Consider the following 23,925-nt stretch of genomic DNA (forward strand, 5'->3'; position numbering starts at 1 on the left):
TGGGTATATGCCATGGAGTGGGATAGCTGGGTCAAATGGTAGTTCCATTCCAAGTTTCCTGAGGAATCTCCATACTGCTTTCCATAGTGATTGCACCAATTTGCAGTCCCATCAGCAATGTATGAGTGTACCTTTTCTTCCACATCCTCACCAACATTTATTGTTGCTTGTATTCTTGATAATTGCCATTCTGACTGGAGTGAGATGAAATCTTAGTGTAGTTTTGATTTGCATTTCACTAATTGCTAGAGATGTTGAACATTTTTTCACATATTTGTTGATCAGTTGTGTTTCTTCTTCTGTGAGGTGCCTGTTCAGTTCCTTATCCCATTTATTGATTGGGTTATTGAATAAATGCTGTTTTTAAAAAATCACTTTTGAATGCCCAAGAGTTGCATCTAAATTGGTGGTGAGATGATGATTACAGTTTTCCATTAGCGTTCTTCACTAGACTTGTAAATAGTTTCTCTTGAATTCCTTTTCTCAGGAAGATTTCATGCTAAAGTCAGAGACCAGAATCTATTGCATATTCAGAAATGCAGGTGAATCTTCTGCTGGATTCTTCATATGTTGGGAGTCCCACTTCTGCTAATGTTTTTTTCCCCTTTTGGATGATGTTACTGAGTGGAAATTCTTTTTTCATGTACAACTCTTTGGTTTTATATCTGCTATTTTTACTAAATAGGACTTGATGCTCTGCTGGTGGTGTCCCTGAACACGGTTGCTCATGACGAATTTTCCAGCTTTGAATTTGGGAAAGGATTTGATTATAGGACTCACTTGACCATTGGAATGACAGAACTGGGTAGCACGCTATCACAGTACCTGGTGAGTTGTTGAAAAATCTAGTTATTCCAAATGCCATGAGAACTAAATTGAAATCTTGCTGTTTCCAAAGTCTACTTTTGCTTGCTCCAGTAAATTAAGCACATTGTGTTTAGTAAGTAAAAACGTGTGAAAGACCAGAGCATCGTGTTTTATATTTTGCATATCCTTCCAATCTTTGTCATCTCACTAAATGGATACATGGAGAACTGAAGACCAACCAACTCCTACTCCAATTAAAAAGCTCCCAACGATTTATACTCTAGAAATTCCTGTTTTAGGATATTGTTAACTAGGAGCCAAAAGTCTTGGGCAGACTTGGCCTGTGCCCTTTCAATAATAGCGGTCATTTCCTTTGGAGGGGGGTTGTTATCAAATATTTCACCACTTAAGTATTCAGCCCTAGACACTGCCCTCTCTGTAATATGAAGTTCAAAAGCAGCTCTTATGCTCTGCAACCCCTTGTTCAGAGGCAGAAGATGGGGTTGCAGGTGGTGGATTGATTTGTGTAAATATGATTCACAGGTAACAAAATTCCTGATGATTGTTGCACATCTGCTTTTTTTTTTTTCCTTCCCAGGGAAACATTGCAGAGAGAGCTTGCTGCTGTACATTTTGCAAATGTTCAGGGGTTTCGGGACCTCAGGGGAGCAGAGGACTACAAGGCTTGAAGGTACTATTCAGTTGTGATACTGTTGTCTCCAGTGTGCCTTGCTTTGGTATGGGTGAGACTGAGACTGAGTGGTTGAATTCATGACCTTGCCTTCATACTAATGTAATTGCTTTGGGTATTTCATGTGACCTGTTTTTGTAGGAGCCAGTTCAAGGACTCATTTTTGATAATGCTGTTAAGAATGGTTCCCCTTTTGCTCAGACATTCTTAGCGATGTTACTTGTTGGTTTTGCAATTTACACTTTTGTATTTGCTATAGACAGTCTGAAAGGTATTAAAAATTGTGGAGAGAGTTGTGCTTTATCAGCAATGGAACACGATTGAACTGCAAAAAAATCAGAGCATTGTAGATTAATAGACCTTTCAAGCAACAAATTATGAAAGATCAATTACACAACAGAAAAGATAAATACATCCTGGCACTTTTCAGTGAAATACTCTATAATACCCAATGCAAACAAATGAACTACAACTGCACACAAGAATGTGAATAAATTTTACCAACTTAGTAATGACCAAAGGAAGCAAAGCATAGAAGAATACATATGGCATGTATTATAAATGGTATGATATCATTTACAAAAATTTTGAAAACAGAAGAAACTAAGTATAGTGTCTAGGGATGAATACTTAAGTGGTGAAATATTTGAAAACACACCAGGAGTGCACCCCTGGGGTGGAGTGAGGGAGAGTGGCAGAATCCAGTAGCTTGTGATCAGAGTGGGCACTCTGCCTGGGACTGGTGATGTTCTAATTCTCACCCTTGGTGATGGCGGCACACAGTTCACATAGGATAATTGTAAAATTATTGTATAAAGTTCATCTCATAAAAATTAAGCTGTTCCTTTATATTTTATTCATTGTGTGTGCATTTTCAAATGTATTTTGGACATCACAATAAAAAGGACTGTTATAAAAAGAGATAAACTATACTTTTGCTCATGATTTCTGCATTAGCCATCCCTGTGGAATGATCCTTTATATTGAACTTTTCTACCATATTGTGATATGTTGTTTAACAAAGTCTCCTCTCTTGGGTCAATAGTAGATTTATATTCTAGGAGCACAGCCTTCCTACTAGACTGAGCAAAGGGTGGGGACCTGTGTTAGAGGTGGGGAAAGCAAACCTCAAAAGAAATCTTTGCCACAAATAAGCCCTGAAGCAGTGAAACCAGGTGTGACTGAGGGAGAAATGACTGTAATGTGAGTATATACAATCATGTTGTTGGAAATGCTCGTTCTAATCTGAGCTCTTGAAAAAGCGGAGGAAAATAAAATGATCCCTTTGGAAATGTTACTGATTTACCTGCTAAAAGAATATGGCAGTCACAGATGTACTCCCTGCAAATCCCTCAGACACGGGAGTGGGCCTGTGACCCCCATCTCCAAGGGTCAGCCTCCTACTGGCCATGGGAGGGTCCACCTTCTGCAGAGGGGCTTCAGAGATGAGTGCAAGGATGGAAGCCAGCTCCAGACACTGGCAGCCACATCTGCAAAATCCAGATCATGTTGAAGGGAGGAGCTTGCTTGGAATGCCCAAGAACTTCGCAAGTTTGAATTGATGGAGAATGACTAAAATTTACTTTTCTTTTTCCCCCAGGGTTTTTCAGGTCTAAAAGGCAGCAGAGGACACAGGGGAGAAGATGGAGACCCTGTAAGTTTTTGTGTCTTCTCTTCCCACCACCGCACATATTTTGTTTTCCATGAAAAGCTTTTTGTTCATACAGAAGGAGTATGTTTTTTTTTTTAATTTATTTTTTATATATAGCATCTTGGGGGAAAGGTTTGCATTTCTTTTCCTTTTTCCTTGTCTGAATCATGAGGAATTCACTAAATCTAAGCTTGGGGACAGAGAGGGAACAGATTCACATACATGTAGCCTGGCATGTTTTTAATCTGTGATCGGAAGCTGGGCTTCTTCCTCTTTACCCTCAGCAGGATGCAGCAGGTTATCTGCTAGGGAGCTGTTTTTAGACCTGAAACCCAGTACTTATTAGAATGTGGCCATCAGTCAGAGCTGGTGCATATGTCCCTCCAAGAAAAGGAAGTGGCCAGGCATTCCTCAAGGTGTGGCTTCATGATTAAATGCTACAGAGTTTTGTGAACCTCAGTATTGGACATCAACCAGAACTCTCACTTTGTTCCTCAACCAAATTATGAGTGGAATTTGAAGGAACCAAAAGCAGTTGGGTGGGTCCATTTGGGATGGGGAAAGTTCAGAAAGCATTGTGATTGGATCTCCTTCCCCTTAGAATCAAGGCCAGCTCCTCGTCCGGCCAGCAAGTTTATAATGTTTAAAAGGTCAGACTCTGGAGTGAGACCTCAGTGTGAAACATTGAACAAGACACTTAACTTCTTGAGCCTTGGTTTCCTCATCTGTAAACATTTATGAAGTTTTCTAGGACTCTAAGGCTGACCTACCTTACAAAATCACCACCAAGAGGAGTTTTTTCAGCCTCTCACCTTGTGCCCAAGGGGTTCTCAGAGACCACAAAGCATCTTGGGAGTGCTTTGAGTGTGGGAAATAGTGTGACCCACTTGCCTGACTGAGCGCCCACAGCTGGCTTAAAGCCCAGGCAATGGGAAGTTATAAAACTTCAGCAACCTGTGGTCATGAGCAAGACCTTGTGCTCTTACAGGCAATAATCCTCAGAACAAAGAAAGTGAAGCAGAGAAAAGGAGAATCACTTGTCACCTCTCTTATCAGGAAGGAAAGAATTAAGCTCATTACTTAACAATTATGCTTATATTGCAAACTGTGAGCACCTGTTATGCACCCAGACCTGAGCCAGCCACAAGAGACAACAGGGGGCCCTGCCCTTAATGAACATGCAATTGTCCTTCTCTTGAAATTCATTTTACTCTGGCATTTATCGTACTTAAATATTTCTTAGGAGAATCAGGGTTAGTGGTGGACATGCAGTGCATATCTTTGACCTTGAGAACTCTTTCCCTTTTGAATGGTCTGACTTTGGGCATCTTTAACTGGTGACTCTACCCACCAGGATTGGCTCTTCTGCCTCTGTGCTCTTGTTCTTGCCATAGTGTCACTTGCTGTGCACAGTTTCTGCTCAGCTCCAGTCTCCTAGCACTGGACTTGCTCTTCTGGGTCAGCAGTGTTGACTTTCCCAGTACAGCCTTAGGGAACTGGGCAAGAGGTTAGGGCCAACATATTACCAAATGTGGCTAGAAAGTGAAGCTACTTCCAAACCTTTGGCTGCACTGTCTGATGAGAGAGTGAAGTGACTGAGCTCATTCTGCACCTATTTGTGACCTTGGGTCTGTTCGGAAATCCTGTAGACTGACAGGGAAAATAAGTGAACTGAGAAGAAAAAGATAGATTTAAATGAACAAGTTGCAGGAGGAATTGCTTTGCCTAAAACTTGGCATGCTCATGGACTCTGGCTCAACACTCTAAAAGCAAACTGCTAGCAGCAGTGTCACTCTGAATATCTGTTCGGATTCCTTTTCTTAGGGAAGACGGGGAGAAATCGGACCCCAAGGAGATAGAGGGATTGCAGGATGTCCAGGGAAACAGGGTCAAAAGGTAAGGTTCTGCTGGAGTTGCTGTTTTCACTTCAATGTAACATCTCCCTCTCCTCCATTCCTATCCTCCCTCCTTTTCTATACCCCTTCCTTTTCCCTTTCTCCAGTTATATCTGTTGGTTTCCTTGTCTGCAGATTAATTCTATTCTTAATAATCCCAAGGAATCTTGAGCATTAATTATAGTCCATCTATAACCCCTTTGCAGATATATAGCCAGAAGTGACTAAGGAGCTACACAGTCCCTCTAGTTAGCAAGGCAGCCCCTTCCTGCTGCAGTCTGTAAATCCACAGTGTTTTTGATTCATTAGTGACAGATATTTAATCTTTTGCAGGGAGCCAAAGGGTTTTCTGGATATAAGGTACTGTCATTTCTCCTCAGTCAAGTTTGATTTCCTAATGGGATGAGTTTCCCAGTAAGTGCATGGCAGAGACCTCCCTTTACCTGACTGCTGTCCGTCCTTGTCTCTCAGGGAGAGCATGGAGAGGACGGGATTGATGGGCTCGATGGGGAAGAGGTAAGCCATTTTTCTTCAAGTTATCATAACACTATCATGAGGTTGACATATTTTTAAAATGGGAATTGTTTTCTTCTTTTAGGGCTTTCATGGGCTTCCTGGAGAGAAAGGTGAAAAGGGTGATCCAGGATCACAGGTAACACTTTTCAGTACATCAAGGAAGGAGCATTTGGTGACAGGGACAGTCCTAATTGTGGTATGTCAGTGACTGTTGGGATAATATTGACAGCTGACTTAACTGCATAACAAAAGCCTATTACCAAGGAATAAATGCCATATTCCTGTTTGGGGTAAGTGTGTAACTGTGTGATTTTTAAGAATTTTCAGCAAGAAGAATTCAAAGCATGTGAGGTCCTTCTATGGGCATGTTTTTCAGAAGTCTGGAAATGAATGTTTTTGTCCATCAGTAGCATCTGTGTTCTCTTTATGGCATCAGAGAAAAAGAAAAGCAAGAGAAAATTATTTTGCTGGCCTTGGTGGAACAAATCACAGTGAAACATTTTTTATTTGAAATTCATTTCAACACCCATTAATATCTGCCTACTTGATTCCAAGCAGCTCTACTTTTATGTTCTGATCCATTTATTTATCAAATAGTCTTGAGCACCTGTCATATGCCAGACACTGAGTTACGTGCTAAAGAATCAGAGGTGAGCCACACAGTCCTTGTCCTCAAGGATCCCACAGTGTGGTGGGGAGACAAGTATGTCATTAGGATGTGACTGGGGCCACACTGTAGGCATCTGTATAGGAGTCCAGAGAAGGGCACCTAACTCGGCCTGGGGGTTGGGGGTATCCAGGAGTCTTCTTGGAGGAAAGGATTCTGAAACTGAAGATCAACAGCAATTAGCAAGGCCAATATGTGGAGGAAAGGCCCTCCAGATGGAGGAGCAGCATGGACGAAGAACTCAGTTGGAGCACTGCATGTTGTCCTCCTCAGGAGGGGGCATTAGAGCATAGGCAGGAGGTGCAGGCTGGGGTGCAGCAAGGGAGCCCCTTGGGGTAGAGGAGGCACTCTGTCAGGGTTAGGCAGAGTGAGTTCCCCTCATTTTTGCACCCAGGAGCCTCTCTTGGCTCACCCTAACCCTGGCTCTGGGACATAAGATCTGTAGATTGGGGTGACCAGAGGAGCAGGAAATGGGGAGTCCATTTAAATGCCTCCAAGGATCCTGGCTTGAGCAAGTTTAGTTGGGAACAGTTAGTTTCAGGTGAAAATGAAACATCCCTGTGGAAGTTTTCAGTGGGAAATTTGATGACAGATGTCAGAAGTTGCTAGATGGATTAGGATATCCAATATAGTAGCCACCAGCCACATGTGATTAAATTTAAATTAAATAAAATTTAAAATTCCACTTGCCACATTTCAGGTGTTCAATAGCCACATATGGCTAGTGTCTACCATAATGGACAGCGTAGATGCAGAACATTTCTTGCACTGCAGAAAGTCTTATTAGACAGTCCTATGTTAGTCCTCTTGATGTTTTTCAGTTTCACAGCCTCACAACAAATATCTTGACCATAGGCTTAAAACTGAACTTGAGAAACCGGCAGGAATCCGGCTGAGATAGAAGAACATGGAACATATTATCTGACTGATTACCCTCCCGACCCCTACCCCACACACTGCTTGACATTTAACATCATTATAAAAGTCTCCTACAAGCTAACACAAAAGCTGGTTTTATTTTATTTTGTTTTATTTTTCAGGGCAGCCCAGGTTCCAGAGGTCCCCCTGGGGAAGATGGAGCAAAGGGCTTCCCAGGGGATTCCGTAAGTTCCTAGAGTCCACTGGCTTCTGAATTGTTCACGTCCTCCACAGTCTCATCTCCTTTCCCTTCGTGTCTTCTGCTAACCTATAGGCAAATGCTTATCTTAGGAGCTGGGTGGTAGGTGTTGACTCAGGTTTCTCTGGGAAAAATTTGTCCTTGTCTGATCTGGCCTGATTATTTGAAAGGTTCAGAACTGGAAACTAAATTTTTATCTTAGGTATCCTTATGGTATGTCAAGACTTTCAATTTCCTTTGGAGAGAAGTTTCCATAGTTTTGTTTATTGGACTAATAATCTTGCAGACCTGTAGTCTCCCTATTTGTGGATTCAATTATAGGAGATCTTATTACGCTTTTGAGGGAATGGTCTAAGAATGGACCAGTGCATCAGTGAGGCTACCATTACAGGGAAGTCACGATATAGGAAGCACTCTTAGGATTCTTCATTTATCACTAAGTTTCCTTCAAATTGGGGAAATGTGGTTTACATACTTTCAAAAATCCTAAGTTTCAAATTGGAGAATTTTCTCACACTTATTCCTTCACCCAAATAAGCTTAGTAGTTGAACATCATACCTTTTGGGGTGGGTGGAGCTTATATTTTTGGATTCTACATTACTTTTAAAATCTTCTTCTAGGGTAATCCAGGACGAAATAGTAACATCAAAGGAAGAAAGGGCTCCAAAGGAGAACAAGGAGGACAAGTAACTGGATCTATTTTACATATATGAGTTGATTAATTCCATTACTGAGCTAAGTAAATTTAGTAAAATACCTAACCCTTCTATAATTGAACAAACCTATCTATGCTTAAAAGGGCCTTATTCTGTTAAAATAAGTCATGTTCATCGTAGGTTACATTTTTATGGGAATTATTAAGTTTCTGGCAAGTGATGTCATTTGGGGAAACTTGGAAGAGCAGGGCATGTCCCTGTACCTTTGTCTTCCTTAATGGATATCTAACCAGCAGCATTAATACACAGAATGATTCTAGCATGGTACTTTTATTTTGTTGTTTTAATAATATTTGATATTTGTTGTTGATGCCTTTAATTACTCAGTATCTTTTGCCTTATGGTCTTGGGGGAAAAGTTTGTCCTTTTCTGATCTGGCCTGATTATTTGATTGTGTTTTTAGGGTACAACTGGGGAGAAGGGGGCACAAGGCAGTCCTAGTTCCAGAGGAAGCAGGGTAAGTATCTGCAGACGTTTATTTCCTCTCCTTATCCCTTGGAGAGGACACAGAGGCATTCACATTATTCATTGCTACAGAGTCAGCTGATCCAGGGACCATACATTTACTGGGTTTCTAACTCTTGGCACTGTTGACACTTGGGGCCAGACAATGCTTTGTGGTGGCCCTGACATTGGAGGTGTTTTGCAGCATTCCTAATCTCTACCCGCTGCATGTCAGTAGTACCAAGCCAGACCCCTGCCTGTTTGTGACATCCAGAAATTTCTTCACCTATTATCAAATGTCTGTAGAGATTTCGTGGGGGTGGGAATGGGAGGCAAAAATCACCCCAGGTGAGAACCACTGTGGTGTAGTCTGCCTTTCCCCTTCTGCCCTTCCAGAGACTTTTGAATGTCTTTGAAGAAAGTGGATGACTTGAGTATAAATGCCCTCCCCTAGCTTCTGAGCATCTGTGCGCTGTGTTAGAATAGTGTGAACTTGGTAGCTTACACACATTCTCATTACATGTTGCTGATGGGAAAGAGGAGTCACAAATAAATTCTTATTGAATGGGCCAAAATGCTGGCAATTAGGGTCAACTCTGGGGCCACCTTGAGGTCCTAGGGTAATTTTATAGCATCCATGTGATATCAAGCCTATCATAGCAAAAACAGGGGCCTTAGATTTCCTCATATTTGAAAAGAACAACCAGGAAATCACCTTTCCCTTTGTGAACTACTGAAGTTGGAGACGGTATTTGACATGTTAGAAACTCCTGTATCTCGTGCTCAGCTTGGACATCATGAAAAGAGAATAATGTGCAAAGTCCTTGGTTTTGGCAGAGTTTTGTGCAAGAGGGAACTGAACACACTTGGCTTTCTTTTCTATTACAAATCTTTTCATCTTTTGAAGGCTGCCTGCCCTTCTCTCTGGGATACATTGTGGAGAGAGTTTTCTGATGCCTCTTGCCTTTGTTGATCTTGAATCACGTTGCTGAAGGGAAAGGATCTGCAATGCAATGACTGAGGCTTCCCAGTGCTTCTGGGGACATTCTTTGGGACTTTGCCCTCTTTTCCATTCATGGGAATTCAAATCTAATAAGAGGAAGCAGTAAAGCAGCAAGATGAGCTAAATGTTATAAATTTTAAAGACAAATATGTATTATTGACTTGAGAGAAAATACTTTCAGTTTGAAGGAGCTTTTCAACTGTCACATGAGTCAGGCACTTTCCAGTGCCAGGGTAGGGTAGGGGTAATCCTTGGATACACTAGTCAGTGACTTTTAAGTCCCTCTAAGGACTGAGGTTCTCAGCCCCCTTTTCTTCTTTTACCCACTTTCCTCTGATCTCCTCCTTTATACTTTCTCTTCTTCTGAATTAAACAAGGCAATGTTGATATAGAACTACAGGAAGCTTTTCTACCTGCTCCACCACCTTTCCAATGAAGGACAGATTTCTCCATGAGGGTCAGAGCCCCTTAAGTGATGTCAAATTCTGGACTACACAACCAGACCCCAGACATTGCCTCCCGCGTGATGGAATTTCAACTTGTATAAATGAAATGTAGCATCAGCTGTCATGAAAACTGTGGATCAGCACACTGGAAACCACACTTGAAAAAAAAAGAAGGAAGAAAATGCACTTGAATCAGTGTTCTAGTCCTGGTGCCTTTTGACTGCCACAATAAAGAATCCTTACAAATAATATTTATATTTCTACTGTATCTATTTTGTACCAGGTCTCAATTACATCACTTTCAAATATGCCTCATACCATATCTGTGAGGCAGATACTATTATTCTATCCATATTATAGATGAGAACATCAAGGAGCCTTAGGCAATTTGTCCAAGGTCACAACAGCTAATTAGTGGCAGAGCTGGAATTTGCACTCAGATATCTTACTTCAGAGACTGGCTCTCTGCCACCCTGGGTGAGGTTTATTGTGCACACAGGCTTAAAGAGCAGAGCTGAGCTCAAGACCGCCTAACACTTAGGGCTGTGTCTCTAACTCAGGATAGCAGCATGAGCACTGTCTGTTACAAGCAATCAACATTATTTTATTCTTGCTTTTTAATGGAGTCAGAATTGAGAAATCATAGAGTAGCCTCCATCTTTGCTTACTCTCTCTTTTCTATTTTCATGTCAAGAATGTAACCAGTCACATTCAGCTACCAACAGCTGATAAGTTACCGTGGGCAACTTCCCTAAAGTACATTTGCATTTTAAAAGGAGAGTACCTTGAATCAAAGGGCAGACCTTAATGAAAAAATTCTAACCATCTGTCAAGCTGGTGGAGCTGGTATTTGGTCAGGGTGTTTATTCTAAGGAACTTCAGGTAGTGGGCAGTTGAAAGAAAATGGCAATTTTGAAATAAAATTTCCATGCAGCAAATGAATTAATAGAGTTGTTTTGAGTATTTGTTTTGTACCTAAAGTAATCAAATGTTTGTTTATCTTAGCACAAAGTGAATTGGTGGTTGAGAAGGTTCCACAATTCTCTCAAAGGTGTGGGGATTGTGGTGGTGTGAGTGTGCAGATTTTCATTGTAGTTTAAGGGAAAAGAAGTAGGCTTTCGGGACCTGAATCATCTGGCTTGGTCGCCTCTGGGAAGGAGAGGGCAATGATGCCCCTAGGTGGCCACTTCTGCTTAGGAGCAGACAGGTAGGGCTTGAGGGATCAGCCTGGCTGTTCTCTGGTGAAGGTAACATCTGGACCATCACAGAGTGCAATGGATGCTGTCAGCCATTTTCTCCTTGTAGAATCCCATAGAGGCAAACTTCAGGGGCCCATAGGATACACTGTGTCCAGCAATTTCACTCTTTCCTGAGGTACACTCAGAAGCCCTTGGTAGAGAGATGGATGTGACACTGCTTGCTGAGGGGAGCTTGGTATAGAGTGCTTTGTGGGTTTGTTTGAGAGGGAATATTAGAAGACAGGTTCTTTGGGGGTGTCATGAAAACTGTGGATCAGCACACTATTCTGTTCCAGGGAATGGAAGGCCGAAGGGGGCCCCCAGGTGCTTTGGTAAGTTCCCTTTATTTCCTGTCTTCTATGGTAGAGGGAACCAAGAACATTTCTCTTGAGCAGATGGTTCTGGGATAAATGAGCTTTTGACAAGGATGCTGTGGAAATTGCCCAGCACTGAATGCGATCCTCACTGACAAGCAACCATCAATTCAACTTCCAGAAACAGGATAGGCCTGACCCAGGGCAAAGCCTCCTTCACAGATGCCTTGCAGAGAAGAACTCACACAATTCCAAGTGCTGTGCATTTGACTGCTTTGCATGTGCTTTGGGAATTAATGTGCAGGAGAGTGAAATTTTCTCTAAAAATAAGAAATCAGTTTGTGTTCATTCCTTAGGCAATCTGGAAGAGTAAAATCCTAGGTGAAGTAGGGAGTGAGCCACAAATCAAATAGTACCTATGTCCCACATACATATCATAAAGAAAAAAATCTATGTGGAAACTATGTGGAGGAAATCTTAATGCTGGAAACTCTCATTCATCAGGGGCAACCAGGAAATCCTGGACCTCAAGGTATACAGGGAGCTGAAGGATTACAAGGTTCACAGGTATGTTGGACTATTCCATTAATATTGGTAGATTATGTGGAGTTATTCTAATGGGAAGAAGTTAGGAATCTCTGTAAAAATAAGTAACTGAGAACCCACCATATTCTGCATTTCTCATCATGGGGGGTGATTTTGTGATACTGGATCATCAAACCTGCTCCAACATTTGCAGTTCACTCATAAGCTTTTTATAGATGAAAGGTGTGCTCACATGGTATTTTGTCAGGGTGTTTGTAATAATTAATATCCAATACCTTAATATTATATTGGCACTTAATATTGACATCAATCAATTGGTTTTCTGTAATTGAGGTGACTCCAGTGGACTCCAATATATAAAAGTTAGTTAGAAGTTGGAAATTATTATTCAGAGTACTTAAAGTTAAATACACAGGGAACATCACTTCTAGAATATGGCTGAACTTTATGTGAGCCATTTGCAATTTATCATGGTCTGATCATTAGTAATAAGGGTGTCAGAAGTTGGAGCGATGTTTTGCTCTCTTCCATGCCAGAAAGAAGCCGTGATCATCCCTAGAGTATGGCTTTGTAATGTATGGGTATTCAGTTATCTTATGGAGTCCAATCTGAAAAGGACCCACTTTAAGCCTGGACAGATCTGGGTAGATGTTCTTATTCTAAGGTCTTCCCAAGAACTCGTTTTCCTTCCAGAAAGTTCCAGATTGCTAGTACCAAACTGGAATTTGGTATTCTCTTGAGTGATTCTGGGGTCTCTGAAACAACCATGAGCCAGCAGGTTTTCTGGATTGAGTGACCATGGAATCAGCCTAGACCCATTCGCCGGCTTTAGGGTGCAGGAGTTGGGTGACAATTACCTGCAGCTCTGATCCTCACCCAGTGGCTTCTGGGCAGCCAGGGGCTGCTTCACAGCTGGTACTTTGATAATGAGGAACATTATTTCTGGTTTCTTTTACTATTTGAGAGAACTATATGAGAGCCATGCATTTGATGGCAAATAGGGCAGAAAAATATACCTCGATTCCTCTGACGGGCATTTGCTGCTAAAATGTCGTTTAGTGCTAACCTCAAACAACTTTGCTCTCTGTTTAACACATTGATAAGCACTTAGGCCCAGGGATCCATCAGAGGAGCCATTTGTTGTTCCTATCTTCCTTTTTATATGGGTTTTCTCTCTCCCCTTTGGTCTATTTTTGTTTCTCCCGACAGGAGAAGGATGAGGGTCTTATGCCCAGGGAGGGAATTCCAAAATAAGATCTGTACCTGGGCCTGTCCTCAGTTACTCTCCTAATACAGGCTTAATCTCATAGTTAGAAGCCTTCTTGGAGGGTTGGATCATTGCTATTCCTCTGTGGGGGTGTTTAAAAAGCACTAACCAAGAAAATGAGTTTTGGGGCTGGGGTTCTGGCTCAGTGGTAGAGCACTTGCCTAGCACATATGAGGCGCAGGGTTCGATCCTCAGCACCATGTAAGAATAAATAAGTAAAATAAAGGTATCATGCCATCTACAACTAAAAAAAATTTTTTAAGTGACTTTTATTGATATCATCATTGCCTTGTATTTCTTTTGTTACCACAAAAGGGGTCAAGTGGAAGTCCTGGCAGGAAAGGAGAAAAAGGAAGCCAGGGGCACAAAGGACCTCAGGTGAGTGACTGAGACATTACAGTCAATGGTTCCAACCTTTTCCTCTTACTGCAAAACATCTTCATGTATCGTTTATTTTTAAATTATCTACATAGGGATTATTTCACTTTTGCATTACTGTGGGTCAGATTTTTAGCACAGCTCAGATTACGTACACCTGAGTCAGGCACCCCTCTTTTTCCTTCATGGGGTTTAAACAGCACAGACCCACTTCATCAGCCGAAAGAAAGCATTTGGCAGAATACAAATCTGCTGAATCATGAACATTTCCTCCCAAACCTGATGCATTATTCTACTACATTATTTTACTTTTTCTAACTTTTAAAAAATCGTCTGTGCCACGTACATGTATCTCCTTTGAGAACAGATATTTATACTTGACTAGCAAGCGATCCCTTGCTGCTCCAATCTCTCTGATTCCTAAATCCAGCTCTTGAAGTTATGCACTGAATCTGCTTTGTTTCCTGAGTAACAAGTGTTTAGAGAGTGAAGAGTGCGTATGAAACGTTTTCTGAATCTATCCAGTTCTTAAGCTCAGACAGCAAGAGTTCAAAGGGCAAGGGCTGCCTGTATGTGCTCAGTCATCTTCCTGGAGGATGTGTGAAAGATGATTTTGCCCATTTTTAGATTGGAAAACTAAAGTATGCATAAAGGTGGCAGCAAAGTGCTCTGTTCTGACAAAATCAGTGCATTGCAGTGTCTCCCACATTGGAAATAATGTTTGTTGAGTCAGTGGTGACTTTTCCCTTTCTCTCTAAGACCTCATGTGGACTAGTGATGTCTCAGCAGATGCAGACCTGTGGTCCTCTAAGTAGGACTCCGCCCTGAGTCATCTGGTTTAGCCCAGACGCCTCCCTGCCCTGGGTGGCCGCATCTCTTGTTGAGGAGGCATTGAGGGGCTGTTGGGAAAGACTGAAGAAAAGAAACATTTCTAATGGGTTTTCTAAGAATGGCTGTGGTGTTAACTTTTGCATCTCTCCTTTTTTTCTTTTCAGGGTTCTTTTGGGTTAGTGGGACCTAAAGGGAACATGGGAAGACCTGGACTTACGGGGAGAAAGGTGAATGCTATTTCTTACGGGTTTCTAGTACTAAGAGCAAAAGTACCTGCATCCTTTCTCTGATTTTATGTTCATTCCCCACATGAGGAATCCAAGCACACTAGCACTCTGCTAATCTGTTCTCTTCTTTCTAACTGCTCACTTCTGCCTTTACTAGGAGAGACAGTCATCTCACCCATCTTGAAACAAGGCTGAGAACTCTTCTCATCTCCCTGATTTCCTGAAAGCATGCTGTGCTTGGTGGCTGAGTGGGTAGGGTAGGGGACTTCAGAATTCAAGTCTGTTACACGCTGTTTTCTAAACTCACACCAGCCCTGGTGACTGTGTTGGAGATTGTCAGAGAAAACTATTTACCTCATCAGAATCTCACTCCCCTACTTAAAACCATTCATCTGCTCCCTCCTTGGGTCACCTTCAGGGGCCTGGGTCTGTGCAGTTACACAGGGCCTCTCTGAGACAGCCCCTGCTTGATTTAAGGATGTGCTCAATGTTGGAAATGTTTAATTTCTGAACAAAGGGCCTGTTTTCCTTTTATACTGAGCCCAGCAAACTATGTGGTCAGGTTTCTGTTCCTCATGGCCCTTAGGAAAATCTTCAAACTTTAAGGTAGTAACAAGATAAGTGAGTTCCGGAGAGCCGACATAGAGCGTGGTGACTATAGTTCACGATACTGTATTGTATAATTGAAATTTTGCTAAGAGAGTAGATCTTAAATGTTCTCACCCTGAAAAAAGAAAGAGTGGTAATCCTACTGGAAGAGGGGAGCTCAACTCAGGACAAGTGGGATCCTTTACTACGAAGGAAAAGAATTTCAGCAGGTGTGGGCAGAGGCACAGTGATGTATTAAGTAAAGCAAGGCAGACACATTCAAGGGAGAATGCAGATCATCTTGAGGGTGAGGGATGTGCTTAGGGTTTTCTGGTACTTTTATTAAAGGACACTTGGTGAAGTGTGGGCGTGGGAAGGCGTGTGAGGATGACATTCTCAGGATCCTTAGGTTGACATGATCTCCATGATCCAATGGGTAGATAATACTATAAAGTCCCCTCAATTATTGGTTTCTTAAAATAGCCTCTCTCTTAACTTACTCTATTTATTGGTGGACTCATTAACGACAGGCAAAGCAAATATCACAGGTGAGTGAACCTAGAGTTTCAGATTTACAGATTTTCCCCATATTTGGGAGTAAAAAGCCTGGAAAAGTTTGTGGTACCTTAAATTAAAATTGTATTTCCTTGTTCTTCCTTTTTGTTTTTTTTTTTTTTTTTTCCACCTCATTTCTTTATCTCTGCTATCCTAGCTCAGTAATGAGGAGGCAGTAGATGTGCTAATTTGATTGTGGTAACCATTTCATAATATATGTGTGTATCATAGCATCATATTGTACACCTTAAACCCACAAAATTTTATTTGTCAATAACGCCTCAATAAAGCTGCAGGGGTGAGGAGCTTAGGAGGCCCTTTGCTGTTTAGCTGTTTAATTGAAGATTGCTTGGCACATCTTCCTCTGTGAGCTGGCCTTGGCCTGTCTTGCCCTCCCTTCACCTTCCCCCAGTTCACACAACGTACTTTGGCTCAGCTTCCTTGTTCTTGTCCTTAGGGAGCCTCCCCAGGTTCACAAATCTGGCTTGGACTTCCCTCTTTCTGCTTCCATAGCACCCCAAGTTAAGCTCTTAAAATTTTTTATTAGTGCATAATAATTATGCATAAAAGTGGAATTCATTATAACACATTCATACTTGCACATAATATCATTTGATTAATTTCCTTCCCCAGTCAGGACATCCCCTTGCCTGTTTCTCCTCCCTCTTCCAATCCCCTTTCTCTCCCTGTTGGTCTCCCTTCTATTTTTATGAGCTCCCTTTCTTCCTTTTTTCTCTCTAGGTTCTGTTTATGAGAGAAAACATTTGACCCTTAACTTTCTGAGTCTGGCTTATTTAGTTCCACATGATGTTCTCTGGTTCCATCCATTTTTCTGAAAATGACACAATTTCATTCTTTTTTGACTGAATGAAACTTCATTGTGTATACATACCACATTTTCTTTATCCATCTGTTGACAGACACCAAAACTGGTTTCATAACTTGGCTATTGTGAGTTATCTTGCTATAAACATTGGGTATGCATGTATCACTGTTTCTGAAAACTTGGTCCTTGTCCTCATGCCAATCCAATAATGAGGACATGGTCTTGAGAAAAAGGAAAAAGCAGGTTTATGGCTTTGCTAACAAAGGAGAAACACAGGGGACTCCCACAGGAAAGCGTGCAATTATGTACAACAGCAGGAACAGGGGACTTTTAAAGAGGTGACTCGAAGGCTATATTCCATGTGTTCCTTGTCTGGAATTGTACTGCACTGTTACTTTGGGAGACAGTCATTTCTGAGATCTTCTGGTACCATCCCCAAAGTCTGATTACTTCATTCCTATGGTGGGTGTGTACTCAGACACAGATAACTCTGCTTAGGCTAGGGGAGAAAGGTATTCCTGTTTCTCCTGAGATTAGGGAGCGGGAGAGATTAGGGAGGAGCAGGGAGAGAGGAAGAGAAGAAACATGTCCATTTAAAAAATAAGTTGCAATGGCAAGAGCAGCAGGGTTTGTATTCCAAGCATAAAGTGGAGCACTGTTACACTTTGTCTAGTTTAAATTTCCTATTTCTTTAATTTCAGCTCTGATCTTTATTATTTCTTTCCTTCTATTGCTTTTGGGATTTGTGTTTTCTTGTTTTTCTGAGTTGAGATACACCATTAGGTTATTTATTTGGAATTTCTCTGATTTTTTTTAACATATACACTCATAGTTATATAAACTTCCCACATAAAACCACCTTTGCTGTGTCCTAGAGATTCTGAAATGTTATGTTTCTATTCTAACTTGATTCTCAGAATTTTTAAATTTCTCACCTGTTTTCCTCAATGACCTATTCATCATCCAATTGCACCCCAAGTTTTATCAGACAATATTTTACTTGCCTAATTGTCTTTTCAACCAGACTGTGCTTGGTGAGGGCGGGACCATATCTATCATGTTTAATGGTTTATTTTCCAGGACATTAAGCAATTGTTGGATGAGCAAATGCCTCAGCAAACAAATCAACTTTCCCTGGAGTTAATTTCCTACTCTTTGCTTCTCCTTTCACAAACACTGGGAAAGCAGTAACTTGAGTCCAGCTCTGGTCTGTGCTTGATATTTTCTGCTTTCCTTTGTGAAGATCATTATTTGTGCCTTACACCCTGTCCCCCTCCTGAGCACTGAGCCCCTCACTGGGCACCTTGAGTCCCCACATCCTGGGATCCTGGGGAGAGAACATCCTGTGGTGGAAGCCAGGTTTGATTTTACTAATTCAGAGCTCTTCCTGTCTCGTTTACTAGGGAGAACCTGGAGTTCTTGGAGTTCCAGGGCCAGGGGGGGCAGCTGGACAGCGGGGAAAACAGGTATGAAGTTTGAAACCCTTCTCCTCCTACTTGGGGCGCTTGGTTCTGAGGGAAGGGGAAGGGAGCTGACCCTATTGGCACATGCTTCTGCCTCTGTAGTATGGAAGGTACTTCAGCATCCGGAGAGATATGGGGACATTTCTCCAATATCCTACAGCTCTCCCTCCCTCTGAGGCTGGTCTGTCAAAGTGAGGGAGAATAATAAGGTGGAGGCAGAGAGGATAATGAACCAGTTAAACAGTCAGTAAGGCCATGTAGATACATGTTGCTGAAAAACAAAACTGCCCATTTCTCTCCTTGCAAAGCTCCAGGGTGACCACAAGAGAGAGTGGAGTAGGGTCAAGGAATAGGGTAAAGTCTTTTCAGGCTTGCATTCTCTCCTAGTGGCTCTGGCCGTACCCAAATTTCAGCCCTCGGAACACCAAATATAGGGACGACTATTTCACTCCTTTTTAAAAAGAACATTTTTATTATTAACATTATATGTACGTATTATAGAAAATTTGCAAAGTGTAAGTATTAATGACAATAGCCGAGATTTAGAATCAACTTAAGTGTCCAAGTGAATGGATAAAGAAACATGTTATAAATATATCATGATATATCATGTCACTGGATTTTTCCCAAAGTGCATATATATATATATATATATATATATATATATATATATACACACACACACACACACACACACTGGAATATATATAGAGTAGTACAGAGTATACTATTCCACCTTAATAAAACAAGGACATCTGTCATTTGTGTATGAAAACATGGATGAACTTGGATGACGTTGTGAGAGGTGTAATAAGCCAGGCACAGAAAGGAAATGTACCCCATAATCTGACTTACATGTGAAATGTGAAAAAGTCAAACTCAGAAACGGTAAACTGACACTTTCAGAGGCAGAGGGGTGGGGGACTGAGGTGATGTTGGTCAAAGGAGACCACATTTCAGACAGGAGGAATGTGTTCAAGAGGTTTGTTGTACATCATGATGACTACAGCTAATCATAATGCATTGTGTTTTTGAAAATAGGAAGGAAGGAAAGGAGGAAGGGAGGGGGAGGATTTAACAAATAACTAAAGAGCCAGGAGCTCACGGAAAATGAATGTAAGGACCCAGCAGGTTCCTGACCTGCGGCCCTGCCCCACAGTCACAGCCTCCGCAAAGGTTTCCAATCTCCCTTCATGGCAGTTTTTATCCATAAAATTAAATCCAAATGCTTGTAGAAATGGTCCAGCTCCTTCACAGTCTTCAAAGTGCCTTTTTGTGATATAATCTGAAAACATTAATATTCAAAAAGAGAAAAAAAAGAGAAAAGAAAAAAAGAAGTTTACCAAGCTTAAAAATGGGCAAGGGATATGGAAAGAAAAACTATCAATCTCACCATTTTGAGATTTTTATTAATATCCTGGATATAGCAAAAAATAGAAAGAAAAAAGAAAAAAGAATCACTCTATTTTCCCTTCTTAACAACATTCTTATACCTAACGTTCTTATACCTGGACAAAAACAATATGTGAGGGCTGGGGATGTAGCTCAGTTGGTAGAGTGCTTGCCTTGCATGCACAGAGCCCTGGGTTCAAGTCCCAGCACCACAGAAAGCAAAACAACAACAACAACAAAAACTGTGTGTGTGTGTGTGTGTGTGTTGTGTGTTTTGCCTTTTGGCTGGGGATTGAACCCAGGGCCTAGTGCTTAGTAGGCCAGTGCTCTACCACTGAACTATATCCCTGCCCCATAACTAACTCCTGCGTAGAAGTTTCTGGAATTTGCATAGCTGGGTCAAAGAGTATGTACATGTTCAATTAAGTTTTGAATTCTACTTGGATATGCCATTAGGAAAATTCAAACAATATATAGATCCATATGCAGAAGAATGCTTAGTTTAGGCCCCCACACCAATGATGGATATTTAACTTTGTTTTCTTTACCATTGACACAAATGCTAGCTTTAACTGTTAAATTGCATTTCTTTGGTTACCAGTGAGGATAGACATGTTTCCCCTGTGTATCTCTTTGCCATTTAGCGTTATTCTTTGGGGAATTCCTCACCCGTATTCATTGGCCAACTCCTAAGTTTCCAGGCAAAGAACTGGTACTGACTGAGTCCTAGACAACCATCCTTCTGTTTCCTGCACTGGTTAGCATGGAGGTGGCCAAAGAAGTACCAGGGCCTGCATAAGGAAGTGAGGGAAACCCAGCCACACACGTTCCTGGGGTTCAGGGACACCAAGCAGGCCCCCTTCACCTGGAAGTCCACCCAGCTCCTCTCCTGGTATTGGGTATAGTTAGGTTTTTTTCACCTTTGAGAAACTGAAATGATTTGGTATGTTTATAGGGAGATTATGGCATCCCAGGCTATGGTCCTAAGGGACAAAAAGGAGTAAAGGTAAGGATGGAAAACAATTCTTTTTTAAAGTTGATATACCAGCAGAAATAACCATACTGTGTATTGATTTATTTATGTTTTCTGCTGAAAATTATAGGGCCCAAGAGGATTCCCCGGGGATATGGGGCCGAAGGTACTGTGCACACGAATTTCTTTTGTAGTTACCATGATCTTCACCTTCTCGAGAGCTGAGATAAGGCTGTGGTCTCAATGCAGTGGGAAGGGGGCTGGGTGGGAGCAGGCAGTTGTTCCCCCCGGAGCTTTATGACCCCGATGAAGCTCTGTATTGGAAGAGCATCCTGTCCCTCCTTGCCTGATGTCCCACACCTTGAAACCCCACCTCCAGGTATCCTCTGTGCTTTAGTTCTTTGTTTTCTTCTTGATTTCTCTGCCTTGGTAATCTTTTTCACCACCTTGGCTATTACTACTTGTCCTTTGTTATTGCAACCTTTGTTTTCTCTTACCTGAAAGATTACAAAAGCCTTCTCACTGATCTATTTCCATCTTCTCCCTGCTTCTGTTGGTCCCCAATACTGCCATCACTGGATTTTTCCCAAAGCATAGCCTCACTATGCTTCTTTTCTTTTCTTTTCTTTTCTTTTCTTTTCTTTTCTTTTCTTTTCTTTTCTTTTCTTTTCTTTTCTTTTCTCTTCCTTCCTTCTCTCTCTCCCTCTTCTTTCTTCCTTCTTTCCTTCCTTCCTTCCTTCTTTTCTTTTCTGTACCAGGGGTTGAACCCAGGGGCACTCAACTACTGAGCCACGGCCTCAGCCTTTTTATTTTTTTATTTTGAGACAGGGTCTCACTAAGTTACTTAGGGTCTTGCTAAGTTGCCGAGGCTGGCTTTGAACTTGTGATCCTCCTGCCTCAGCCTCCTGAGCTGCTGGAATTACAGGCATGTGCCACCGAACCTGGCTTATTATGTTACTTTCTTGATTCGACCTCTTCCAGATTCCTCCTTGCCTATTAGATTGAAATCCATTTCCATGCTGTAGAACCAGACAGTTCTATTTCAACGGGAGTCTCTCACATTATATCTATATACACAAGGATTCTGTATTAAGATTTTCTATTTCAAAAAAGTGTTCAGAACACTGTCTTCCACATATTTGATGCTCAAATCAAAATGCAAAAAATAGGTTAAAAATAGAATAATGTCTAATCAAATTCTCTATAGGAAAGAAGCCAGTTTTTGGATCCTCTTAAAAGTATTTTTAACTGGTGAATTACCAAAATATTCTTTCCTTAGGCAGAAAAGAATACAAGGGAGATGATTACAGAAAAGGAAGGGAATTGGATGAGACGGGATGGAGATGTTCAAAGTATGTTATGTGCATGTATGAATAAACCACAATTAAACCCATCATCTATTTAATTAAAATGCACTAGTAAATAAAAAGAGACAAATCCAAATTAAAAAGAAAAAAAAAAGGATACAAGAAGAGACTATATGAATAACTATTAGAACAAGAGTTCTCCTTGTAGAGGGTAATTTACTGATAATGGGAGAAAATTAGCATATTTTAATTTGCTGACAAACATGAAATAAGCGTATTGATAAATAACTGTTAAAATTAGTTTCCCACCAAAGTCTGAATTTTTTTTTAACCTTTAACCTTCAAAAATAATTCATGAATTTAGGAAGTAACTCATTATTTTGTATTTTATATAGTCAGTACTTCATATATTTTCCATGGTTTTCAAGCATTTTCTTTGGATAGTTTCAATAACTGGAAGTCATTGAGTTGGTATTTATATAAAATATTTTGCAATATTAGAATATTAAAAATAGTTTAGGGACTATCTAAGTGAACCTAATCACTTCGTTCTAAATGGCAGGAAGAGAAGACATTTAATGTTGTATTAGCTTTCATTAATATATAGTATAATTCTTATAATAGAAATTCAGTTTTGGTTTGGAGACAATTTTTTTTATTCTTTCATAGCAAATATATTAACATCTTGGTTTTTTTTTTCTCTCTGAATCTTCAGGGTAATGTTGGTGATCCTGGAATTCCTGGGGACCCTGGACCCAAAGGGTTTAGGGGACTATCAGTAAGTGCTCTGTGATTTCAGAAATAATGAATGTTTCTTTTGCAGATTCTGACTTTCGTGTTATAATATTAAATGTGGATTATAGTTCTATCCCAAGGGCATCTGAAATGCCACTTGCTAGCTATTTGACCTTCCACACACCTTTTCAGAGCCTCTATTTCTATAACCTAAGAACTGAACTATGTGACCTCTAAGGTCACTTTCAGCTCTAAATGTCTGTGGTTCCATAAATTTGGACCATTGTACAGATTTACAAATTGATGACTGGCTGTTGCAGAAATATCAGTGCCTTGCAGTCTTTTCTAAGGCACATGTATTCCCAGAATATTAACACTGTGAGTGGAAGTGAAACTGACATCTTCCCTCAGGATTCCTGAGGGTTTCCTGATGATTCTACTACCCATGAGAAGGTCATATAGGGTACTTGTTTGGGGTAAGAATATTGAGATCTCCTAATTAGCAAAATATAGCATAGATTATCGTGCTAATTTAAATACAAAATGCTGAGACAAGCACCCTTTTCATTTTAAGGTCTGAATGCAGTTATCAGTGGTCCCCCTCAGTATGAAAGAGATACAATTCAACAGAAACTTCTCATCTGGCTGGATACATTTCAGTAGTATTTATATTCATTACCTTGAGGTGTGGGAGTAATATGTCACTCATGTCCTGTTATCTGTATGGGGAATTGTTTTTCTTATTTTTTACAGATGAGAAGCTTTTTAAAAAACTACATCCCTGTGCACCCCAGTATATTTGTTTTTCCTATTAGTACCAGTTTATGACCAATTTAGATTTAAATGCACAGTTGGTGCCAGAGCGAAGTATATCATTAAATGCAGGGCTAAGAGGTAAATGGATGTTTACCAATGATTAAGAATGGATAGCTTATATTACAAGTAAGCAATTCACCTGACTTGTATTAGTAGCTACTTTCTATTAAAAACAATCTTAAAAGTTATAAACTTTGATTAAAACTAAAGTAACTCCCATGAATAGAAAATGTTGAATCTAATGTATGTTTCTGTCTGCAGCTCACTGTAGGCGAGAAAGGTGAAAGTGGACTTCCAGGATCCCCAGGCCTGCCAGGACGGAGAGTGAGTACATGCATGAGAACTAGGTAGTCGTGCTGGTTTCTAGTAGATTCTATAGAAAGGGCACAGAACTTAAAGTCAGAAGCCCCAGGTTCAAATCCAGATTCTTCTTCTTAGTAGCTATATGCCCTTGTGCTAGTCACTGGATCTCCCAGTTTATTTCTAAAATGGGGATGACATATCCTCTCTTGACC

General features: G+C 40.9%; 2 protein-coding genes across 2 annotated transcripts in view; both read left to right on the forward strand.

Annotated features, from left to right (window-relative positions):
- LOC306638144 (uncharacterized protein) overlaps nt 1–23,925 on the forward strand; it is a 148,725-nt gene that overhangs the window by 114,062 nt on the left and 10,738 nt on the right. The gene's annotated exons all lie outside the window — the stretch shown is intronic.
- Nucleotides 1–23,925, forward strand: part of COL6A5 (collagen type VI alpha 5 chain) — a 149,322-nt gene that overhangs the window by 82,248 nt on the left and 43,149 nt on the right. The window contains exons 11-29 of the mRNA XM_079101329.1: nt 686–828; nt 1,406–1,498; nt 3,099–3,152; nt 4,974–5,045; nt 5,378–5,404; nt 5,516–5,560; nt 5,643–5,696; nt 7,268–7,330; nt 7,966–8,031; nt 8,465–8,518; nt 11,489–11,524; nt 12,011–12,073; nt 13,635–13,697; nt 14,693–14,755; nt 18,128–18,190; nt 20,535–20,585; nt 20,683–20,718; nt 22,575–22,637; nt 23,672–23,734. Of these exons, the coding sequence (XP_078957455.1) occupies nt 686–828; nt 1,406–1,498; nt 3,099–3,152; nt 4,974–5,045; nt 5,378–5,404; nt 5,516–5,560; nt 5,643–5,696; nt 7,268–7,330; nt 7,966–8,031; nt 8,465–8,518; nt 11,489–11,524; nt 12,011–12,073; nt 13,635–13,697; nt 14,693–14,755; nt 18,128–18,190; nt 20,535–20,585; nt 20,683–20,718; nt 22,575–22,637; nt 23,672–23,734 (1,172 nt within the window). The remainder of the gene's footprint in view (nt 1–685; nt 829–1,405; nt 1,499–3,098; nt 3,153–4,973; nt 5,046–5,377; nt 5,405–5,515; nt 5,561–5,642; nt 5,697–7,267; nt 7,331–7,965; nt 8,032–8,464; nt 8,519–11,488; nt 11,525–12,010; nt 12,074–13,634; nt 13,698–14,692; nt 14,756–18,127; nt 18,191–20,534; nt 20,586–20,682; nt 20,719–22,574; nt 22,638–23,671; nt 23,735–23,925) is intronic.

This window comes from Sciurus vulgaris, assembly GCF_902686455.1.
Source record: "Sciurus vulgaris genome assembly, chromosome: 10".
NCBI lineage: Eukaryota > Metazoa > Chordata > Mammalia > Rodentia > Sciuridae > Sciurus > Sciurus vulgaris.